Source organism: Phoca vitulina, unplaced genomic scaffold (assembly GCF_004348235.1).
Source record: "Phoca vitulina isolate PV1807 unplaced genomic scaffold, GSC_HSeal_1.0 scaffold1, whole genome shotgun sequence".
Classification (NCBI taxonomy): domain Eukaryota; kingdom Metazoa; phylum Chordata; class Mammalia; order Carnivora; family Phocidae; genus Phoca; species Phoca vitulina.
Window position 1 is genome coordinate 32,547,589 of NW_022589704.1, and position 23,011 is coordinate 32,570,599.

The 23,011-nt window shown below is 36.4% G+C and overlaps 1 protein-coding gene across 5 annotated transcripts in view; it reads left to right on the forward strand.

Annotated features, from left to right (window-relative positions):
* Window positions 1-23,011, forward strand: part of ICA1L (islet cell autoantigen 1 like) — a 69,787-nt gene that overhangs the window by 26,965 nt on the left and 19,811 nt on the right. For all 5 annotated transcript variants that reach the window (XM_032404502.1, XM_032404517.1, XM_032404483.1 and 2 more), the window contains exons 4-10: window positions 245-317; window positions 1,580-1,703; window positions 3,265-3,463; window positions 5,210-5,335; window positions 6,704-6,802; window positions 8,060-8,142; window positions 10,392-10,435. In XM_032404502.1, coding sequence (XP_032260393.1) covers window positions 245-317; window positions 1,580-1,703; window positions 3,265-3,463; window positions 5,210-5,335; window positions 6,704-6,802; window positions 8,060-8,142; window positions 10,392-10,435 — 748 coding nt within the window. The remainder of the gene's footprint in view (window positions 1-244; window positions 318-1,579; window positions 1,704-3,264; window positions 3,464-5,209; window positions 5,336-6,703; window positions 6,803-8,059; window positions 8,143-10,391; window positions 10,436-23,011) is intronic.

Here is a 23,011-nt window from a genome sequence, read left to right on the forward strand (position 1 = left end):
TACAAATTTTTATTAGTCCCCATGTATTTATCACCATTTTTTCCAACCCTCATGGGGGAAATCTAAATGGGGGAATCTAAATTTTCTATATCAAAGATAAAAACCAATACTGAAGTACATCAAAGTCAAGGAAAACAGACATAACACTTACAAGAAAATGTTGTGCTTTTGAAGTGCTTATAACAGATATGTTATATTTGTTTGTGGTTCTTTAGATTGTCCTAATAAAATTTATATTTCAAAGGTTTTTCACTCCATTCAAGAGACATGCACTGAACTTCTGAAGATAGTTGAGAAATATCAGCTAAGACTCAATGGTATGAAATCCTAGATATCTATCCAATAATTCTCATTTAAAATAAATAATTCACTTGCATTTTTGAGAATGAAATATTTAATGTAAAAACAATAGTTCACTGAACTATTTTGTCAATGGTTCCTTATGACAAAGAAGTGACAGTGAGGAGCAGTGGGAATGGGGAGCTAGCATGTGAGTGGGCTTGAGTTCTGCTGCTGCCTCAGGGGTCCTGAGGGACTTCCCTTTCAGTTTGTTTTGTGTTTGCTTGTTTTTTTTAAGTAGGCTCTATGCCCAACGTGGGGTTTGAACTCATGACCCCAAGATCAAGAGTCGCATACTCTACGGACTGAGCCAGCCAGCACCCCTTCCCCTTTCAGTTTTTAGCTTCAGCTTTTCCAACAGTAAACTAGGGTGAAATTAGGCATGATGTTAGTCATTTGTCACTTTAAGCTTATAATTTGAACACTTTATGGGCTCCCCCCCTTATTAGTCTTATTGTGATTAGAGGGCCAGACTTCTAAAACTTTGTGGTCAAAGACCACTTTTGTTCCGTGTTTTACTTTCAATCTGTTGTAAACTGACACTTTTATAATATACAATAAAAATTGATTTCTAGAAAAATGAAATTAAAGAAGACATGCAAAATATAAGCACACTTTTTTATTAGTAGTAGATTCAACACATATAAAATAGTCAAATTAGTAAGTTTCTAAACAGCTTCTTAGTTTTGGTACTTGTTACAGGCTGGTAACAAATGGTTCTGGGTTGGAACTGGTCAGTGGACCACACTCTGAGTAGCAGTATACTACATGACAACTTTTAGGGTTTCAGTAAGATTGTGGATGTCTGTGGGCCTGGGATACTGAGCCAGGGTGGGAGTCAAGATTAAGTTAAGTTTAAATAGGATACAAATACTTTGTAAGAGGCAATGATCTAAAATGCATGTCTGCACAATTGCTAATGCATCATTTGTGGTTTTGTCATTTTGGAATCTTTTTTTTTTTTTTTCCACTAAAGATCAGCCTTTCCCAAAAGCAAGGTCCATGAATTCACTACATCAAAACCATCTGGAGCACTTGTAGGTGGGAGGAAGCAGATCCTAAGACCTATATAATCAGAATCTCTGGAAGTGGAGCCCCAGGAATTTGCATTTTTAAAATAAGCCTCTCCTTCCCCCAAGTAATTCTTACATATAGAGAATTATTGCTGTGAGAGTTTTAGTTGTGTGTTTTAAACAAATGATGAAATGAAACAATTAACTATACTGTAATTTTTTCCTAGTTATATCAGAGGAAGAAAATGAACTGGGGCTCTTTTTAAAGTTTCAAGCAGAACGGGATACAACACAAGCTGGTAAAATGATGGATGCTACTGGCAAGGCACTCTGTTCTTCAGCCAAGCAAAGGTTTACTATGTTTTACATCATCCTTAAATCTATAGTCAACATGATAGTTTTGACCTATGTTTCTAATATCTGTAAAGATTACTGATCATTCCAGTATAGGGTTAAAAGAGAGATATATTACAGCATATAATTGTTTTGATGCCTCTTATTTATTTTGTATGTAAAAGAATTACTTAAAAATGGACATTGTAGGTTGCTTAATTCCTAGAAATAGGCTTTAAGCCTATATTTAAATTTCTTATATGGTCTAATATAACAGGTACATACATATAAAAATATGTATATTTTAATTATTTTCTTTCTTTTTTTGGATACTGTACTATCTAGTAGTACATTAGAACTTTTCTTCTTTTTTTTTTTTAAAGATTTTATTTATTTATTTGACAGAGAGAGAGACAGCGAGAGAGGGAACACAAGCAGGGGGAATGGGAGAGGGAGAAGCAGGCTTCCCGCGGAGCAGGGAGCCCGATGCAGGGCTCCATCCCAGGACCCTGGGACCATGACCTGAGCTGAAGGCAGACGCTTAACGACTGAGCCACCCAGGCACCCTTAGAATTTTTCTTCTTTTTAAGCAGAGAGCATTTTTTCTTAATTATTTGGCATTTATCACTTTTACAGATTTTTAAGATAAAGATACCTGTTGCAAAGAATCTCCTACATTTACTACATGCAGCCAAAATCTTTGCATTTTCAGAAGAAAAATCAAAACAGGTCTTATCAGACCTGTAATGACAGCGTATAACTTAAGTGGCTTTATTCTGAAACACCACATCAGTGCAAAAGCCCATCATTAAGGAACACTCAGTACAAGGCCCTTCAGTGCCACTAAGTCAAAAACGCAGACTAGAGGAGCTGGGTTTGATTTGTTTCTTAAATTCTTGATTTTTTTGTCCTCATCCTCAGCTGCTGAGAACTCAACACTCATTAGTTCTTCTAGCATTTTATCCTCTTTTCTATGCTTAGGTTTTACCTCAATTTGTCACATGAAAGGCTGTCTATTTATGGGATTATGCTTTGTGAATACAGGGTCTCTTTTACCCATGGAACTCTTTTCTAAATGGCAGATTTACTTGGCAGGTTATTTATACATGGATTAACATCCAAAATGTTGCAAAAATAATATATTTCTTAAAATAAGAAAAGGGAGAGAGACACATCATTATTAGCAATTCAAAGTTGGCTATATGATCTTTATTTGCTTTCTAAAGTTCCTTAGGCATCTTAATAATTTCCTATTTTATAGACTCATCTTTTTTTTTTTTTTTTAAGATTTTATTTATTTATTTGAGAGAGAGAGACACAGCGAGAGAAGGAACACAAGCAGGGGGAGTGGGAGAGGGAGAAACAGGCTCCCTGCTGAGCAGAGAGCCCGGTGCGGGGCTGGATCCCAGGAGCCTGGGATCATGACCTGAGCCAAAGGCAGACACTTAATGACTGAGCCACCCAGGCGCCCCTAGACTCATCTTGACAGCAGATATGCTTTATGGTTTTAAACCTTTGTTTTTATTTTGTTTTGTTTATGGGATGTATATCCCTTTGGTTTTTACCTCTCTGCCATTAGATTGGCCCTGTATACTCCTCTGTCTCGTCTTAAGCAAGAAGTAGAAACATTCAGTCAAAGGGCGGTATCTGATACCTTGATGACAATCAATCGTATGGAACAAGCACGCACAGAATACAGAGGAGCCCTGCTGTGGATGAAGGATGTGTCCCAAGAACTGGACCCAGACACCCTAAAACAAATGGAAAAGTTCAGAAAAGTATGAAAATCCCTTCCCTTTCCTTTTCTTGATATATAAACCTATTGAACTTACACAGAATAATTGAATCAAGATCATAAAATATCAGGCTATTTTTGAAACACATTATATTATAAATTCTTGGTTGCTTGGAGATCTTTGAAGTACAAAAGGTTATTACACTTTTTTTTTAATTCTTTGAGTGACATCCCCACCCCATCAACCTTTTCTATTAATTTTTTTTTTAATCCCTCTCACAGTAGCTGTCACTACCCTTTAAATGTTGCTTGCCTGGACTATTGGGATTTGTTTGCAGGAGGGGGAAATAATTTATTAGTGAGGAAAAAATAATTTAAAAATTCAGGTAACTCGATTATTATAAGAAAAAGTGAAGATTATCAGATTCTTCTTTTGCTACAATACATAGTTTGACCACACACCTTTAAAGTATGTATGGACTTATGTTTTTGCTAAATAAACTACTTATGAATTGTATCCCCTAAATTTACCATATATGAATAATAAAATTCACTCCTTCACTTCATAAATATTTAGAGTATATATAATACAAATCATATTTATTGATGGAGCCTCTCTACCAGCCATATAGGCCACAGAAACCTGTTATTCTTTCCCTTTATAGTCCATGACAATTAGAATACAATCCAAGGGAGTTGTCAGACAACATTGTGAATACACTAATGTCACTGAATTATATATTTTTTAAATGGTTAAGTTTATATTATCTGAATTTCACCTAAATTTTTATAAAAAAAAGAATGGATTCTAAACTTATCTGGACCCAGATAGCCCTGCACAGTCTGGTTTCTGGTCCCTGTGCAGCCACATCTTGCACTTCCTATACTCTAGCCCTTTCCGTGCCCCAGGAAGGAATATGTTCTAGCCTATTCCGTATTGTTCTGCAAACATATTAAGCTCTTCACCCACCTCCCACGCCCAGGACTTTTGTCCTTGCTTTTCCCTGAGCCTGGAATGCTCTTCTCAGAATCCTGGCATGGCTCGCTTATCATCTTTCTGTCCCAGTTCAAACATCTTGCATGAGCTCATCAAAGGCTTCCCTGATCATCTTACCAAAAGCAGTCATTTCTTTTCACTTATATGTTATCTTTGCAACTTGAGATTATCTTATGTATTTATTTACTACTGTTTTTTCCTGTGCCTCCCCACTCAGGGATGGTGGGAAAGAACATTGTTTTCTTCACCACAATATCCCGGTGCCTGGCACATAATAGATACCTTATAAATACTTGTTGAATGACTGAATAAGTATATTTAAAAGTTGAATATTCATGCCACTTGGTGACATACGACTTACCTTAAGTATAAGAAATATGATAGACCTATATTTAAATTTATAAATGTATCTCCATGATTCAGAATTATTACTACTGCTTCTCAACACTTTAACTATGTCCCCTTTCCATTCATTCTTCTATTAGCTAAATATTACCCATCAGTGGTTTTGGATATTTCTTTTTATTTGGAATCTGTGGGGTTTTTTCTTCTTAACTATATACTTTCCATTTATCACTGCATACTTTCTCAGCATAAAGATATCTGCTAGAAAGAATCTCCTACAATTACTAAAAATAGCCAAAATCTTTACCATTAATCATGAAATAATAATACAAGGAATGAGAATTAGTCTTCTTTATTACAGTTTCATTTGTCTGAAAATATGTATCATGAGCCTGTATGGTATGTCTGTATTATCAGTAATAATAATAAATATTATTGTGGTTGCAGGTACAGATCCAAGTGAGAAATAGCAAAGCTTCTTTTGACAAGTTAAAGATGGATGTTTGTCAGAAAGTGGATTTACTTGGAGCTAGTCGCTGCAATATGTTATCTCACTCCCTCACTACCTACCAGGTACCCACCTCCATGGTCAGCATGTCCTTGCAGTAAAGATGAGTGGTGAGATTCCTTTTTAAAAGTTGTCTAAAGGGTATTAAAAATTGCATAATTAATCAGATTCCTTTGACTTTGAAAATGGATTTATTGAGGTTATGACAGAGAATCATAGAATTCTAGACTGAAAAAGACCTTCGGGATTGCCTAGTCCTGTATCTTCATGTTATTCTCCTTGGTGTCCTAGGAGAGGGAGACTTTGGGGCCATCTAGGTTTGAGTGGGGGTTGTTGAGGCAGAATTCACAGCTCACTAACCCTGGTTCACCCAGAACTACTCCACTTTGAACTTCTACACACAGTTTCATTTGAAGCAAAGATGCTGTGGCCCAGTAGTTTAAAACGTTTCTGTCATTTTGTAGCTCAGGGAAATGAAACCTAGGAGAATTAAAGTAAATGACAATGTTGGGCTAAAAACTTAAGTTTTCTCATGCTGGGTCCCATGTTTTCATTCTGCCAAGTCGCCGTCTCCCACCACTTTAACCTCAGCAGTCTCACCTGTGCTTCTACTACCCCAAATCACACATAAACAGCATGCAGTGAGTAAGGCAGATGTTAATTAGTAGCAGTGACTAATTTTAACATGTATTCGTGAATGGCAAAATAGAATCAACTGTATTTACATAAGAATAATAAACTAAAGGGAATGGACATTCACTGGGCCTTGTAGGAAATCTACCTCCTTTGGTTCAGTCCTGTGGAATTCAGGAGTCAAGAAAGGATGCACTTAAAAATAAAAGTATCTGCAAACCCATGTAGCATACACCTGAAACACAATAGCTGTTAGTTCAGTTCTCCTTTATTCTCTCCACTCAGCCCACTTTGAATATAAACTTTGAAGCACCAAGGAAAGTGTCCCAATTACTTGAGTTGGCTTGAGAACACATTTCTTTTTTTTTTTGTCTTTCTTGTGCCCTAAATGAAAGACTAAAGTTAGTGGTACATACTATTTTTCCCAGTTAATAAAGGTTTATATATGCTTACCAACATAAAGATTTACACATATGCCCCTAATATAAATATGGTATTTTTGTGCTTTTAACATTTCTCTTTTGGACTCTTCAGAAGGTGTTCTAATCTACTGGCATTACTCTCTGGCTGACTCCAGTGTACATTCCAGTGCTGTATACAGATAGGCACATATATATGCTGATAGATGCCAGTTCTTCTGCAGAATTACTATTTACACGGCTTTCTGGTTCCTCAAACTTGGAAATTGATTTTACTTCCTACTGCTTATTATTCAGCAACCATTCATCTACCTACACTAGTGAGGAAAAATAGCAGGGAAAAAAATCATAACTGTAGTGACCACCTTTCTTTTTCTGCAGAGGACACTGCTTGGATTCTGGGAGAAAACAGCCCGATTGATGTCCCAGATCCGTGGGGCCTGTACTGGCTTCCATCCATATGATTTTGTAGCTCTCAAGGTACATTTCTTTCCATGCTCTTTTGTTAGATACATTATACTTCATTTGGATATCGAAACTACTTTGTACTAAGCCTAACTTTGAATTCACAAAATATTGGGAAACATTTTTCAACATTCCTTCAACCAGTCGTTTTTCTGTACTTCCCTGATTCCAAGTGCTACCAGCAACACTAAACAAATATGAGAATACTGCTGGTGGGCTCAAGATTTTGGGTGGGGTTGGCGGGGAGTAAAAGAGCAAGCAAGAGAAAAAATTAAAATGCAAACGAGATAAGAAAAAGTCATGGAAAAGAAAAACTTCGGAGGAACAAGCAATGGAAAATGGTCATTGGTTTTCAAAAACAACCAGAGTACCTACCTACCTGACAGTTTTAGAAGTTAAAAATTTCTTTGCTTTACTTTTATACTCATGTTGTAGATGTGATTCATGGTGCAAAAATTATGGGTGATTCCAGCTTAAGAGACTACTGTATTGTATTAGATCAGCTCTTTCTGTAATGCCTACATGTAAAAGGTACTCTCAGGTTTTTAACATTTGCATATCTTCCTGTCAACCTTTGCATATGGCTTATCTAGCAGAGTCACACCATGGTAATCATTTCTTTAATTTGGGTAGGCTAGGTTTCAGTGCCTTTGAACTTATCATTCTGCCTTGTTTTAAATAGAGCTTGAAAATGTTATTGTTGAGATTACTCAAACTGTATGTGTTATCTGTGATAGATTCATATCTTGCACCTGTGTATTCCTGGGGCTTGGTATGGATTTTTAAGTCATGTTCTGACATAGCATCTTCTAGTCTAATAGATACCCTTGTATTAGTCTTTGTTTTTTGTTGTGTGTATGTTTTGGTTTTTTATTTTTTTCTATATCAGTGTTTCACTGGATAGCATACTGTGTTTTTAGGCAAATTTAATATCTAATTTCTGTTCAGATGAAGTTGAAAATCTTTAGCCATATTTAGAGCATTGCAGTCAAAGCCAGAAACACAGTGTGTCTTCCTTGGCATATGACAGACTTGTAAACCCTGTGGCTAGCCCGTGTCACAGGCTGTATGGTTGCCATAGACACCAGGATAAACAGGGACACAGGGCTTAGTTCAAATTACATTAGCATATTTTTCCCATATCTCTCACTCTCTAGTCTCCTTCATAATTATCCCTATTTTATGTTGTTCCTTAAAATTTTTATTTTCATTTTGTTTGCACAAAGAGAGAAACAGATTCCATCTACTTAACATTGAATTTCTTGTCCTTAGCAACTACAAGACACTCCAAGCAAGCTTACCGAAGACCACAAAGAACAAATAGAAAACAGTTCTCTCACTGAAAACCTCAATAAGTAAGCAGGCAGAAATATGGTGTTATGGATAATGATACATGATATATGATATATTTGGAAACTGTGGATACTGATACAGAATATATTTGGAAAGAGTTGTTTCTTTTCTGACTTACTGAATATTTATTTCTATGTCATTTTTCCAATTAGTATTTTTAAGGGATTTTTTTTTTTTTTTTTAAAGTGAGCTCTGTGCCCAAAATGGGGCTTGAACTCACGAGATCAAGAATCAGGTGCTCTACTGCCTGAGCCAGCCAGGTGCCCCATTTTTCCAGTTAATATTAAACATTTGTTTTGAAGCCTTATTTTTCCCCCTATTTTAAACATGGCAGGCAAAGTTGATGATAAGAGTACAGAACAGATTGGGGTGATAACTCCAAATTCTATAGTTTGGGAGAGTGAGCTTTGTAGTAAGAGCCTCTACCTAGCGAATCCCAGAAGGGCCAGCTTGAAAGAGAAAGGGACAAGTGCCAGCAGCTATGAAACAGAAGCTATTGAAAATCTGTCTCTAGAGCAACACAAATGGGACTGGGGCTGGTTACCTAAAAATGGGGGTTCTTGCCATGCACATCCTTTATGTTGCCTCTTTCCATTTTATTATATCGTACCCTTGTTTTCCTTTCAAAGCTGCCACTTCTCATTTTAACTAGATTGCACTGAGTGTAGTAACAAACCCAGAAATAAGACTTGAACTGTGACAAACCATATATTGCTGAGTGGAAGATGATTCAGGATATAAGCATGTCCCTCTTTTCTCTATGGGGAAATCCAAACAAATTTTTTGGCTAACTTGAATATGTAAACAATTTAGATGTAGCTTAATCAAATGTATAGTTATAAATGAAACTTATCCATTGACATTTACAATCCTGTTACATGAAATTCATTTAGTAAATTTTTTCCATTATCACATTTCATGTAAGTTTTATTCAAAATCCTCTCATGCATCTTCAGCATTATGAGAACTACCTTTTGAGTTAACCAACAGAGTCCAAAGCACTTTACTTTCTCTTCCATCTAAGTTGTTTAAAAACCCATGTATATATGCTGTCATTGGAAATTTCATTCCAAGTCATTAGTATCTATTTGCTCTGTAGGTTTATTTTTGTGTTTTTTGCAAATAAATACTGTATAGGTTTCCCCTGCTATCTGAAAGTGAAGGTCCCAATGAAATATTTCATAAGCCAGTACAGTGTAAGGCAAAGAAGCAATTACCATTAATTTTTGTGAAAAATTTTTTTAGTATTCCTAGACCCAAAAAATAACCTCTCTTAGGTTTTTCTGACACCCTAGCACACATCTTGCTAATGTATGCACAAAATAAATGGAGATAAAGCACAGATGCGCACAGACACAGTTCAGAGCTGTAGCGGCTTAGCGCGGAGATGCCGAGTGTCGCTCCCAGGGAAGGAGCTTGGTGGGGCCGCTGTCGCTGCTCAGTGTGCACGCTGCCTCTAAAAGGGCTCCTTGCAAAACAAACACTTAATGCTGTTTTTGCTTTTTGCCTTTTTTGTAAAAGTGAAAATCCCCTTTGGACTTCTTCCAGTTAGCAAAGGTGGGTACTAACGTAGGTCTTCTGTAGAAGCATAATGCAAGCTTTTGAAAAGCAGGGGATTACCTGTGTTGCTTTTTACATATCTTTAAAGATTTATTAAAAACAGCCTCTAATACTAGAATTGTGAGGTTACACCCCAGGAATAATGCCTAAATCTATGTTCAACTTCTTTGTCAAATTTTTTCTTGCACATGGATGATATAAATATCCAAAGTTAGTATTGACTGAGAATATTTTAGGCAAATGTATCTTCTTTTGCAAACGTCACCTTGCTGTTCAAAATAGAGTACTCCATTTTTTCTGCAATTCTTCATTCCCTCTATTTAGATCCCAGGTATTATTGAGCAAATGCTTCAGTGCTTGAAAACTAAACCTCATACTCTGTGACTTTGGTGACAGATGTTCTCTATGATGTGGTACTTAACACGGTGCCTATAATACTGAACACGGTACCTGGTGCTTCATCAGTACTCAGTAACTGTTGTTGAAAGAATAAGGGATGAAGGATCATTTTCATAGTCTATGGAGATCTAGAGAAGAAGTGACATTTGTCTCAGATTTTAGATCTATCTACAAGACAACTATTTTATATGTCATCTCAGTTAAAAATATTTTTTAACCATATACAACTGTAGAATATGAGTCCCAAGTATATTTTAACCAAAATCTTTGCGTTTTTTGGTTTTTACTTTAGGTTAGTTTTGTCAGATGAGGAAGTGAGCTTGGGAAATGAACCAGGTAAGATGGTAAATTCATTAAAATGTGAAATGATCACATTTGAAATGTCAAAACAGTTTGTCACAACCTTTTAAAACAGATTGTATGAATATCCATTCATTTAAAAAACATGTTAAGTCAATTTATAAATCTCTTCTATATAAACACTTTTGAGTTAGATTTCTTTTCCCCCCAGCTTTACTGAGTTATAATTGACATACAACACTGTAAGTTTAAGGTGTACAGTGTGATGATATACGTACGTATTGCTAAATGATTATCACTATAAACATAGTTAATACATGCATCACTGCACATAGTTACTATGTATCTTTTGGCGGCAAGAACATTTAAAATTTATTCTCTTAGCAACTGTCAAGTATGTAATACAGTATTGTTAACTATAGTCACCATGCTATACATTAGATCCCCAGAACTTAATCATCTTTAGCTGGAAGTTTATACCCTTTGACCACATTTCACCGTTTTTTCCTGCCTCCCAGGCCCTAGTAACCACCAATCTACTTTCTCTTTCTGAGTTTGACTTTTTAAGATGTAACATTTAAGTGAGATCATATAGTATTTGTCTTTCTCTAACTTATTTCACTTAGTGTAATGTCCTCCAGACTCATCCATGTTATTGCAAATAGTAGGATTTCCTTCTTTTTTATGAGTAAATAATATTCAATTCTATTCTATTATATATGTGTATATATATAACATTTTCTTTATCCATTTATCTGTGATGGACATTTCAGTTGTTTCCATGTCTTGGCCATTGTAAATAACACTGCAATGAACATGGGGATGCGGATACCTCTTCAAGATAGTAATTTTATTTCCTTTGGATATATGTACCCAGAAGTGGAAGTGCTGGAGCATATGGTAGTTCTGTTTTTAATTTTTTTTTTTAAAGATTTTATTTATTTATTTGACAGGGACACAGCAAAAGAGGGAACACAAGCAGGGGGAGTGGGAGAGGGAGAAGCAGGCTTCCCACTGAGCAGGGAGCCCGATGCGGGGCTCGATCCCAGGACCCTGGGATCATGACCTGAGCCGAAGGCAGACGCTTAACGACTGAGCCACCCAGGCGCCCCTGTTTTTAATTTTTTGAGGAACCTCCATACTGCTTTCCATAATGGCTACGCCAATTTACATTCCCACCAACAGGGCACACATGTTCCCTTTTCTCCACATCCTATCCCACATTTGCTATCTCTTGTCTTTCTGATACCAGCATTCCAGCAAGTGTGAGGTGATAGCTCACTGTGGTTTTGATTTCTATTTCCCTGATGAGTGGTGTTGTGTATGTGTTGTGTATATGTCTTCTTTGGTTGGAAAAATGTGTATCTAGGTTCTTTGCCCATTTTTAATCAGGTTATTTTGTTTGTTTTTGCTATTAAGTTATGAGTTCCTTACAGATTTTGGATAGGAACCCCTTATCATATAGATGATTTGCAAGTATTTTATTCATTCTGTAGGCCAGTGTGATTGGGATTTTTGATTGTTGATTGTTTTGTTGTTATTTTTTTGCTGTGCAGAGGATTTTTAGTTTGATGTAGTCTTCTTTATTTTTGCTTTTGTTTCTTGTGCTTTTGGTGTCCAAGGCAAAAAAATCATTGCCAACACCAATGTCAAGGAGTTTTTTCCCTAGTATTTTTTTTAATTGAAGGATAGTTAACATATATTAGTTTCAGGTATTGGGGGCGCCTGGATGGCTCAGTCAGTTAAGCATCTGCCTTTGGCTCAGGTCATGATCCCGGGTTCCTGGGATTGAGCCCTGCTCAGTGGGGAGCCTGCTTCTCCTGCTCTCTCTGCCTGCCACTCTCCCTGCTTGTTCTCTCTCTCTCTCTCTGTCAAATAAATAAATAAATAAATAAAAGTCTGTATTAGTTTCAGGTACACAACACAGAGATTTGACAGTTATGGACATTACAAAATGTTCACCATGATAAGTGTAGTCACCATCTGTCATCCTGCAAAGTTATTACAATATTACTATTTGTATTCCCTGTGCTGTACTTCCCATTCTCGTGATTTATCTATTTCATGACTGGAAGTTTGTACCGGATGTGTATGTTGCCTCTGCCTCCACCCCACTCTGCTCTGGCGACCACTGGTTCTCTACATTTATGTGTGTTTCTTTTTGTTGTTGTTTGTTTTGTTTTGCCTTTTTTTTTTTTTTTTTAGAGTCCAGATACAAGGGGAATCATATGGTATTTGTCTTTCTCTGGCTTGTTTCACTTATCGTAATACCCTCTAGGTCCATCATGTCATGAATGGCAAGATTTCATTCTTTTTTATGGTTGAGTAATTCTGTATGCATTCATGATCTATATTTATAATGTCCTATTTTAAGCTGATAAGAACTTCAATAGCATATGGAAACTCTACACTTTCCTCCCCCTCACATTTTAGGTTATTAATGTTATCATTTACATCTTTTTTATTATGTATCCAGTAACAAATTATTGTAGTTATAGTTATTTTTAATGTTTGTTTTTTTAACTTTTAAACTAGAGTTGAAAGTGATTTATGCACCACTCTTCCAATATTATAGAATCTGACTTTGAGTATATATTTACCTTTACTGATGAGTTGTACACATTTGTGCAGTTTTATGAGGTTATTTAACATCCTTTCATTTCAGCTTGTAGAATGTCCTTTAGCCTTCCTTGTAAGGGAGGTCTAGTGGTGATGAACTTTCTCAACTTTTATTTGTTTGGGAAGGGCTTTCTCTCTCTTTCCTTTCTGAAGGACAGCTTTGCCGGGTATAGTATTCTTCATTGAGTTTTTTTCTTTCAGTATTTTGAATATATCATACTGCTCTCTCCTGGCCTACAAAGTTTCTCCTGAGAAATCTGCTTACAGTCTTATGGGGGCTCCCTCATATGTGAGAAGTCACTTTTTTCTTGCTGCTTTAAAAATTCTGTCTTTGACTTTTGACAATGTGATTACAATGTGTTGTTGTATCTGACTGGACAAAGCTGCTGCTCATGCTCTGAGGTTGGGGGAGGCCCACTGGCTGTATTTTGTGTTTAAGTGGTGCTGTCGGCTGGGATCCCTGGGAAAGGGCTGTGCTCTGAGGTCAGGCAGGGTCACTAGCTGGGCTTCACAGTCATCTCTGATCAAATGATGCCACTGCCAAGCCTCTTTTTTCAGGCAGGGCTTCATGGTCTGATATGGCCTCAGCCTGTGCTTTGCAACTAGCAGGACTGCAGAGGCTGGGTTCTAAATCAGGCGGGACGGTGGCTGTGCTCTGCTGTTGGGCAAGATTGCTGGCCATACTTCCTAGTTGAGTGGGCCTCATGCTTTACTGCATGATTGGGCAGGGCTTGAGACTGTGTTTTACAACTGAGTGGGATCACTGACTGGGCTCCCTGCTTGGGTGAGACTGCAGGCTGTGCTCAGCAATTGAGCATGGCCATCCGCGTGGCTTCGGTGCCAGGCAGGGCTACAGACTGGAGTTTGCTGCTAGGCAGCACCGTAAGCTGGGCTGTGATGCTCCCCAGGGTCACTGTTAGGGCTTCCTGGTAAGCTAGGCAGGAGGTTATGCTTCATACTTGGCTGGGGCTGCTGACTTGTTTCTCTTTCTGGTTGGGTGGTAGGATATGCTCTGTAACTTCCCAGGGTCTCAGTCCAGGCTTCCTGGTCAGGTGGGACTGGAGGCTATACTCAGCAATGAGTTAGCTTTCTAGCAGTACCACTTATTTTCTTTAGGGAATTTTGATTTTCTCTAAGATAAGGGCTTTTAATGTAGACATTTATTTCACAGGGTGGTATGATTAAGTTTCAAGCTTTTCCTCACACTTCAATAAATGTTCTTTTTTTTTTTTTATAAATACATATTATGTATACAATCAGTGTATATTCAATCAGTGCAGCTTTGGAGCCAGGAAAATCAGGGTTTGAATGCCAGCTTTTAAAAACAAGTCATTTACCTCTCTCATTTTTCTCATCTGAAATGAGTCATATACTCCTACCTTACAGAGATATCAACACTAGAGATACTTATAAACTACATAAACTACACGATAGGTGTACTGTTAATGCAAGAGGCATTTTTAAGTGTACACATAGATACAGACCATGTTGATAAACCATAATAATCATGGACTTGTATACCTAACATAGCTTCAAGTGTATGTTCAAAAGGTTAGCTTCTTGTGCATATATAATCCCATACTCAAGTAGAGAGCATATTTTTAAAAGGCCCAGATGAAATATAATGGATATTGTTGTAGTTTCACCATTCATTTGTAGCATTATTCAATCTTTAAAAACTGCTGTATCAGTAATTATGTCTACTTTTTTCAAATTTATTTTATTTTTTTAAAGATTTTATTTATTTGACAGAGAGACAAAGTGAGAGAAGGAACCCAAGCACGGGGAGTGGGAGAGGGAGAAGCAGGCTTCCCACGGAGCAGGGAGCCCAACACAGGGCTCGATCCCAGGACCCTGGGACCATGACCTTAGCCAAAGGCAGACGCTTAACGACTGAGCCACCCAGGCGCCCCATGTCTACTTTTTTTTTAAAAGATTTTATTTATTTATCTATTTGAGAGAGAGAGAGAAAGAGCACAAGTGGGAGGAGGGGCACAGGGAGAGGGGAAGGGAGAATCCCAAGCAGACTACTCACTGAGCTTGGAGCCTAATGCAGGGCTCAGTCTCACAACCCTGAGATCATGACCTGAGCCAAAATCAAGAGTCAGATGCTCATCCAGCTGAGCCACCCAGGTGCCCCGTTATGTCTACTTTTTATTTCCAAATATTTATTTGTTCCTTCTCTCTTTTTTTTTTAATTAATCTTGCTAAAGGTTTATTTATTCTTTCAACAAATCAGCTTTTGGTTTTGTTAAACCTGTCTATTGAATCTTTGTTTCATTAATTTTTAGTTCTTATCTTCATTATTTTCTTCCTCTATTTTTTTTTTAAGGCTAAAAATTTCCCTTTTTCTGTATCCCACAAGTCTTTTTTTATTTATTATTACTATTTTTATTTATTTTTATTTGACACAGAGAGAGAGATAGCGAGAGAGAGAGCACAAGCAGGGGGAGTGGCAGGCAGAGGGGGAGGGAGGCTCCCTGCTGAGCAAGGAGCCCGATGCGGGGCTCGATCCCAGGACCCTGAGATCATGACCTGAGCCAAAGGCAGCCGCTTAACCGACTGAGCCACCCAGGCGCCCCTCCCACGAGTTTTTTTAAAAAAAAACTTTATTGAGGTATATATTCTTTATCATAAAACTCATTCAGTTGTATAAGTCATTAATTTTTAGTTACTATGGAGCATTGCAACCATCTCTGTAAGTCAGATTTAGAACATTTTCATCCCTTCAGTAATAAGATCCCTCACACCCGTTTGCTGTAATCCCCATTTTCACTCCTAATCCTTTTTGGACGTTTCATATAGCTAGAATCATGTAATATGTGTTCTTCTTGTATCTGATTGTTTTCACTTCATATAACACTTCTGAGCTTCATCCATGACACAACTTGTGTTGGTACTTCCTTTTTATTGCTTAATCCATTGTATGGATGTCCATAAACTTTGATATATAGTATTTTCATTATAATCTGGTTTAAATTGTTTTAAACTTTTCATTATATCTTCTGTCATCTATGGCCATGAGTGATTTTAAATTGTGTTTCTGAAATTGCCAAATTAAGGAGATACTGAAATTAATCTTTTTGTCATTGATTTTTAAACTTAAACCATTATGGTCGGAGAATGTAACCTTGTCATACTGATTCTTTAAATTATTGGGACACTCTCTATGGACTAAGAAGTGGACGAATTTTCTAAATATTCCATATGCTTGATGTGTTTTCTAACTGTTGAATGCAGGAGCCTATATAAGTATTACATCAAGCTAATTATTTGTGCTGCTTTAAGTCTTTTGTATCTTTACTAATTTTTAATTTACTTGATGTATCAATAATTGAGAAATGTGTTTTGAAATCTCTGCTATTGAGGTGGATTTTCATTCTTCCTGCAGTTTTTCACTTTATATACTTTGAGGATTTTGGAGTGATGGTTGTATATAAGTTTAAATGTTTTTTTTAAAGATTTTACTTATTTTATCCACTTATTTTTTTTAAAGATTTTATTTATTTGAGGGAGAGAGAGAGAGCACGCAAGCAAGAGAACACAAGCAGGAGGAGCAGCAGAGGAGAAGGAGAAGCAGACCTCCTGCTGAGCAGGGATGCCAATGTGGGGCTCAATCCCAGGACCCTTAGATCATGACCTGAGCTGAAGGCAGCCACCTAACCGACTGAGCCACCCAGGAGCCCCTTATTTATTTATTTTAGAGAGAGAGAGAGAGGAAGCACAAGTCGGGGTAGGGGCAGAGAGAGAGAATGCAAGAAGACTCTGTGCTGAGCACAGAGCCTGACACAGGGCCCAAACTCACAACCCTGAGATCATGACCTGAGCTGAAACCAAGAGTTGGACACTCAACTGACTGAGCCACCCAGGCACTCCAGTTTAGAATTCTTATATCTGTTTGGCACATTAATCTGTTATCAATATAATGACCCCTTCTGTCCCTAATACTACTTCTTGGCTTATAGTTTCCTTTGTATGACATTAGCTTAGCTTAAGTAGTTTTATTTTTGTTAGTATCTGCTTTGTATACCGTTTTCTGGACTTTCACCTTCAACTTTCCCATGTTCTTATATCTTAGGGTGTGTCTCTTGTAAATAAAATTAAGCTGGATTTTTGTTTTAAAGGCCCCATATATCAGTTAGTCATTCCTTTGTTTGATGAATTTAGTCCATTTACATTTATTGTCATGATTTATATTTGGACTTGTATTTTCTGTTTTCTCTTTGTTTTGTTCTTCTACCCCATTATTTTGTCCCGTTTTGCCTTATTTTGGATTGATTAAGGTTTTTTCATTTGTTATTAAAGATTTCTTAGTCCTTTCTTTTTTCCCATGTACTAGTTTGGAAGTTACACATCTTATTTCTGTTTTTGGTGATTTCCCTTGAATTTGATCATGCATACTTTAACCGACTGAGCCACCCAGGTGCCCATATCATACATACTTGAAATAAAGGCTAGGTTTATGACTATCTCAGTATTCCCAAAATATTACAAAGATCTTAAACTAAACACAGTTACTCCCATCTCACTTCACCAACTATTATTCTTCAATGTTTTATTTCTTTTTGTGACCTCCCACAAATCAATAAAAAGTATCTTTTTATGAAGAAATGTTATTTATATATTACCAGTATTTTTCCTTTGTTACTATTTCTTCATATATTTCAGATCTTCATTGTGATCTCATTTTCCTTTTCTGTAACTAAAGATGCCATGGTGGTGAACTTGGCTTATGTTTGTCTGGAAATAATTGTTATTTCTCATTTTTGAAAGACAGTTTTGCTCGGTAAACAATTTTAGGTTGGTTGGTATTTTCTTTCACCATCTTGTGAATATTGTTGTATGTTTTCTGCTTTCCCTGGGCTGTTGAGAAATCTTCTGTTAGTCTAATTATTTAGTGAATTTGGTTTTTCTTTCTGGCTGCTTTTAGAATATGCTGTTTGTTTTTTGGTGTTCTTGCTGTTTCAGTACAATGTGTCTAAATGTGCAGGGTTTTTTTTGTTTTTTCATCTTTCATAGTATAAGTTGTATTTCCTGTATCTGTGTCTTTTACCAGTTCTGGAAAATGTTCAATCATTATCTTTTTTTTCTTATATGCTGAATATACATACCTCCACCATTATCTTTTAAAATATTGCTTCTCCTCTGTTTTCTCTATTTCCTCCTCTGGAACCTCAGTAAGCTTATGTTGGACTTTTCATTCATCTTTCATATCTTTTGTCCTCTCTTTCATATTTTCCATCTCCTTTCCCTCTGTTCTTCAGGTCTAGGTAAATTCTTCAGGTCTGTTTTTCACTAATTTTCTCTTCTTGCATTTAATCTGTTTAATCTATATGAGTTTCCCACCTCCCCAGCAAGCTTACTTTTTATTTCTAAGAGTCCTGTTTGTTTCTTTTACAAATCTCTGCCTCGTTGGTTATTATAGTATTTTGTTCTTTCTCACCTTTTGTCTCATATCTATATCTAAAAATACACATATTTGAAGTCCTTGGTCAGGTGTCTTTATTATTTATTGGTTTCTCTCAATTTGGTTAGGTGTCTGACTCTTAATTTTGCCTTAGGTCATGTTCTCGGGGCCATGGGATTGAGCCCTATGTTAGGCTCCGTGCTTAGCAGAGTCTGCTTCTCTCCCTCTCCCTCTGCCTCTGCCCCTCTCCACACACTCATATGCCCTCTCTCTTTTAAAGAAATAAATAAATCTTAAAAGAAAGAAAGAAAGAAAACCAAACCCCACATAAGTACCAAAAGCAATGTGGAGTAAAGCAGATCATTATTAAAGGTTTCTGGGGAAGAGAGAGGAGGGAGATTAGCCTGTGTCTTATACAGCAACATCTCCTTAAAGATCCTTTAGTACCTCTCCATTCCCCAAACTGTTTCTGTAGCTTACCAAAATTTCCATGGTGTGTGACTGTCTGTCACCCATTCTTTCCCTGCACTCAAACTCTTATTCTCCTCTTCACTTCCTTCTCTAGCCACCTCCAGAATCTCTTTCCCATACTCAGATTTTTCCAAAGTTCAACTGAAATCTTTACTGATAGTCTATTTTTTTATCCTTTGTAGTTTTAAACCATCTTTATACTATTTGAACTTAATTTATCCTTTGCTTCTTTATCTTAAAGCTAAATAACACTGAATTCCTTATACCTTTCTTTTGATTTTGTTTTTCTTTTGATTGCTTTGGTTTATTTAACTTTTTCCATTTTCTTTTGTAGTATCCCAAATTGAGCATCAAATTTTAAGAAAAGTGTAGTAGAGATATTACTACCTTGTCTTTAGACGTATTACACCCTCTAAGCTCACTATACAGCAACACTATTCATGTTTTACATAGGAGACATTTACATTTCATTATCTCTTTAAAAAGTGTCCTTGATAATAGTTGAAGATGTCAAAATCTTGGGCTTTTTGTTTTTGTTTTTCTTTGCTTTTTTTTTTTTTTTTTCTGGTCTATGTGTTTATACTGGGTTGTAAATGAGGTACAGGTGAATTATGTGGGCAACTGGATCCCAAATTAATGATAGGGCATAATTTGTCTCAGTATACACCCCAAACTTGGAGATAGTTTTGTTTTTTTTTTTTTTGTTTTTTTTTTAAAGATTTTATTTATTTATTTGACAGAGACACAGCGAGAGAGGGAACACAAGCAGGGGGAGCAGGAGAGGGAGAAGCAGGCTTCCCGCTGAGCAGGGAGCCCGATGTGGGGCTCGATCCCAGGACCCTGGGATCATGACCTGAGCCGAAGGCAGACGCTTAACGACTGAGCCACCCAGGCGCCCCTGTTTTTTTTTTTTAAACAATTTTTTGCCTGGGCAGCTTTGGGAGTATGCTGTCTTTTAGCACATATGTTTGATCTTTCCCTTCATATGAAATTACTACTACTGTCACTTTGGTGGAGGTGAGGAATGCAGAGAACCTGCTTACAACTATGCACGTAAAATAAGTATCTATTGTGCAGAGACACGGAGATCAAGCAGAATAAAACATAAAATGGACTTTCAGAGAATACAGAATTAGACACAAGTCCACGAGGGAAGGGATAGGCTTCTGAATGTGAAAACTTTTTTTTAATTGAGGTATAAATGACATACTAGTTTCAGATTTGCAACATAATGATTTGATATTTGTATATAATGTAGAAGGATCACCACAATAAGTCTAGTTAATACCCATCACGATACACAGAAAATTTTTTTCTTGTGATGAGATTTATTTTTTCAGCAACTTTCAAATATACAATACAGTATTATTAACTAGTCACCATGCTATATTACATACCTATTATTCATTTTATAACCAGAAGTTTATACCTTTTGACCCCCTTTACCTATTTTGCCCACCACCCCCTCCCCATCCCCAGCCTCTGGCAACCACCAAATCTGGTCTGTGAGCTTGGTTTTTGTTTGTCTTTTTGTTTTTTAAATTCTACATATAAGCAAAATCATACAGTATTTGTCTTTCTCTGTCTTATTTCACATGGCATGTCTATAAGGTCCATCCATGTTGTTAAAAATGGCAAGATTTCATTTTTTTAATGACTGATTAATATTCCATTGTGTGTGTGTGTGTATGTGTATATATATATATTTTTTTTCTTTACCCGTTTATCCATTGTTGCACTTAGGTTGTTTCCATGTCTTGGTTATTGTAAATAATACCACAGTGAACGTGGGGGTGCATATATCTTTTCGAGGTAGTGGGTTTTGGTTTTTTTGTTTGTTTGTTTGTTTTGTTTTTTCAGATAAAATACCCAGACGCGGCATTGCTGGATCATTTGGTGGTTCTATTTTTAATTTTGGGGGGAACCTCCATACTGTTTTCCACAGTAGCTGTACCAATTTACATGGAATGTGAAAACTTTTAACTTTCAAGGGGACATAGATGCAACAAAGGACCTGAATACCTATGCATATTATAAAGTTATTTGTGTGTGTATACACACACACACACACACATATATATAAAATATATATATTGTATTACAGATCTTTCTCAACTTTAGATGGGGTTACATCCTGATAAACCCATCGTAAATTGAAAATATCATTAAGTTGAACACCTGAAACTAATACAACACCTGTATGTTAACTATACTGGAATTAAAATAAAAAATTTAAAAAATTTTTTAAATCAAAAAAATAAAAAAGGTATTTTCTTTCTATACCAAAAAAAAAAAAAAAAGCAAATATCATAAGTCAAGATGCATTTAATGTATCTAACATAAGAACACCATAGCTTATCCTGGCCTCTGTTAAACGTCTCAGACACTTACATTGGCCTGCAGGTGGGCAAAATGATCTAACACAAAGCCTATTTTATAGTTAGGTATTGAATATCTCATGTAATTTATTGAATGCTGAAACTGAAAACAGAATGTTTTTATGGGTACAGCAGGTTGTAAGTGTATCAGTTGTTTATCCTGTGAGCACATGGCTGACTGGGAGCTGTGGCTTGTTGCTGCTGCCCAGCATCACAAGAAAGTATTGTATTACGTCTCACTACCCTGGGAAACTGTTTCTACTGAATGTGTATCTCTTTTGCGTCATTATAAAGTCAAAAAATTGTAAGTCAGACCAGTATAAGTAGCGGACCATCTGTGCACACAAATACACATGTATATACACATATATATACACATACACACAAGTGTGATTTTTTAAAAAGTAATTCTTTAAATTTTTACATCTCCATTTTATATGTATTATAAACTGATTTGGTCAACTGCACACTTAGGCCGAATTATTATTATTATTTTTAATATGAAAGAGTGATTTTTATTTATTTAAGATTTTATTTATTTATTTGACAGAGAGAGAGAGAGTGAGAGCGGGAACACAAGCAGGGGGAGTGGGAGAGGGAGAAGCAGGCTTCCCGCTGAGCAGGGAGCCCGATGCGGGGCTGGATCCCAGGACCCTGGGATCAGGACCTGAGCCAAAGGCAGACGCTTAACGACTGAGCCACTCAGGTGCCCCTAGGCTGAATTATTATAAAATATGACAGTAAATACGCATGCTAGATTTCTCCTTATTCAGCTTATCATTTATGTGCTTTTGTACAAGGAAAAACATTTTCAAATAAGAGAATTTGGAGCACCTCAGTTTTCTAATTCTGAAAATGGTAAGAAATTATAATTTCATTATATATGGATAATTTATTATTTAAAATTCTTTAGTTTTAATTTAATAATTATTTCCTTAACATTAAAACCTGTATAGGTCTCTATACAGGGATACAACCCTTTATTTCTATTTTGTAGCACATCACAATGGAAATGAAGTCATTATTTGTTTTATATGTCTGGGCCCTTATCCAAACGTATCTGTGTAACTGTGAGGACTGGTAGGACAGTGTCTGTCTCACTGTCTGGTGTACCTCCACCATCCAGCAGTTGTAGACACTCAGTAAATACTATTTTGAGTATCTTTCCCAATCACTTATGTTGCAAATATTTTCCCCCACTTTGTCACTTGTCTTTTGACTTTTCATGTAGTTGTTTCTTGCATGTAAATTTTAAAACTAATTTTATGTAGTCAAATTTATTAATCTTTTCTTTTATTGGATCTTGATTTTTGTCATATGCAAAACCCAGGTTAGAAGAGTTCATTTATGCTGTTTTCTAGTATTTGTATACTTTTATTTTTTACATTTAGATCTCCAATTCACTTGGAGTTTATTTAGCCATATGGTACTAGCAGTGGCTTAAATGTTATCGTTTTGCAAGTGGCCATCCTTTTATTATCATTTTTTTAAATGCTATCTTTGCCATAGGAATTTGAGATAACTTCCAGTCATATACAAGGTTTCTATATGTACTTGGGTCTGTTTCTGGACTTTTAGATTTCATTGATGCGTGCATGCACCAGTACCATGTGGTTTTAATTACAGAAACTTTCGTGTTTTTATATCTGGTAGGGCTAGTATCCTTTTCATTATTTTCTTAGCTATTCTTGCGTGTTTATTTTTCTTTTTTTCTTTTTTTTTTAAAGATTTTGTTTA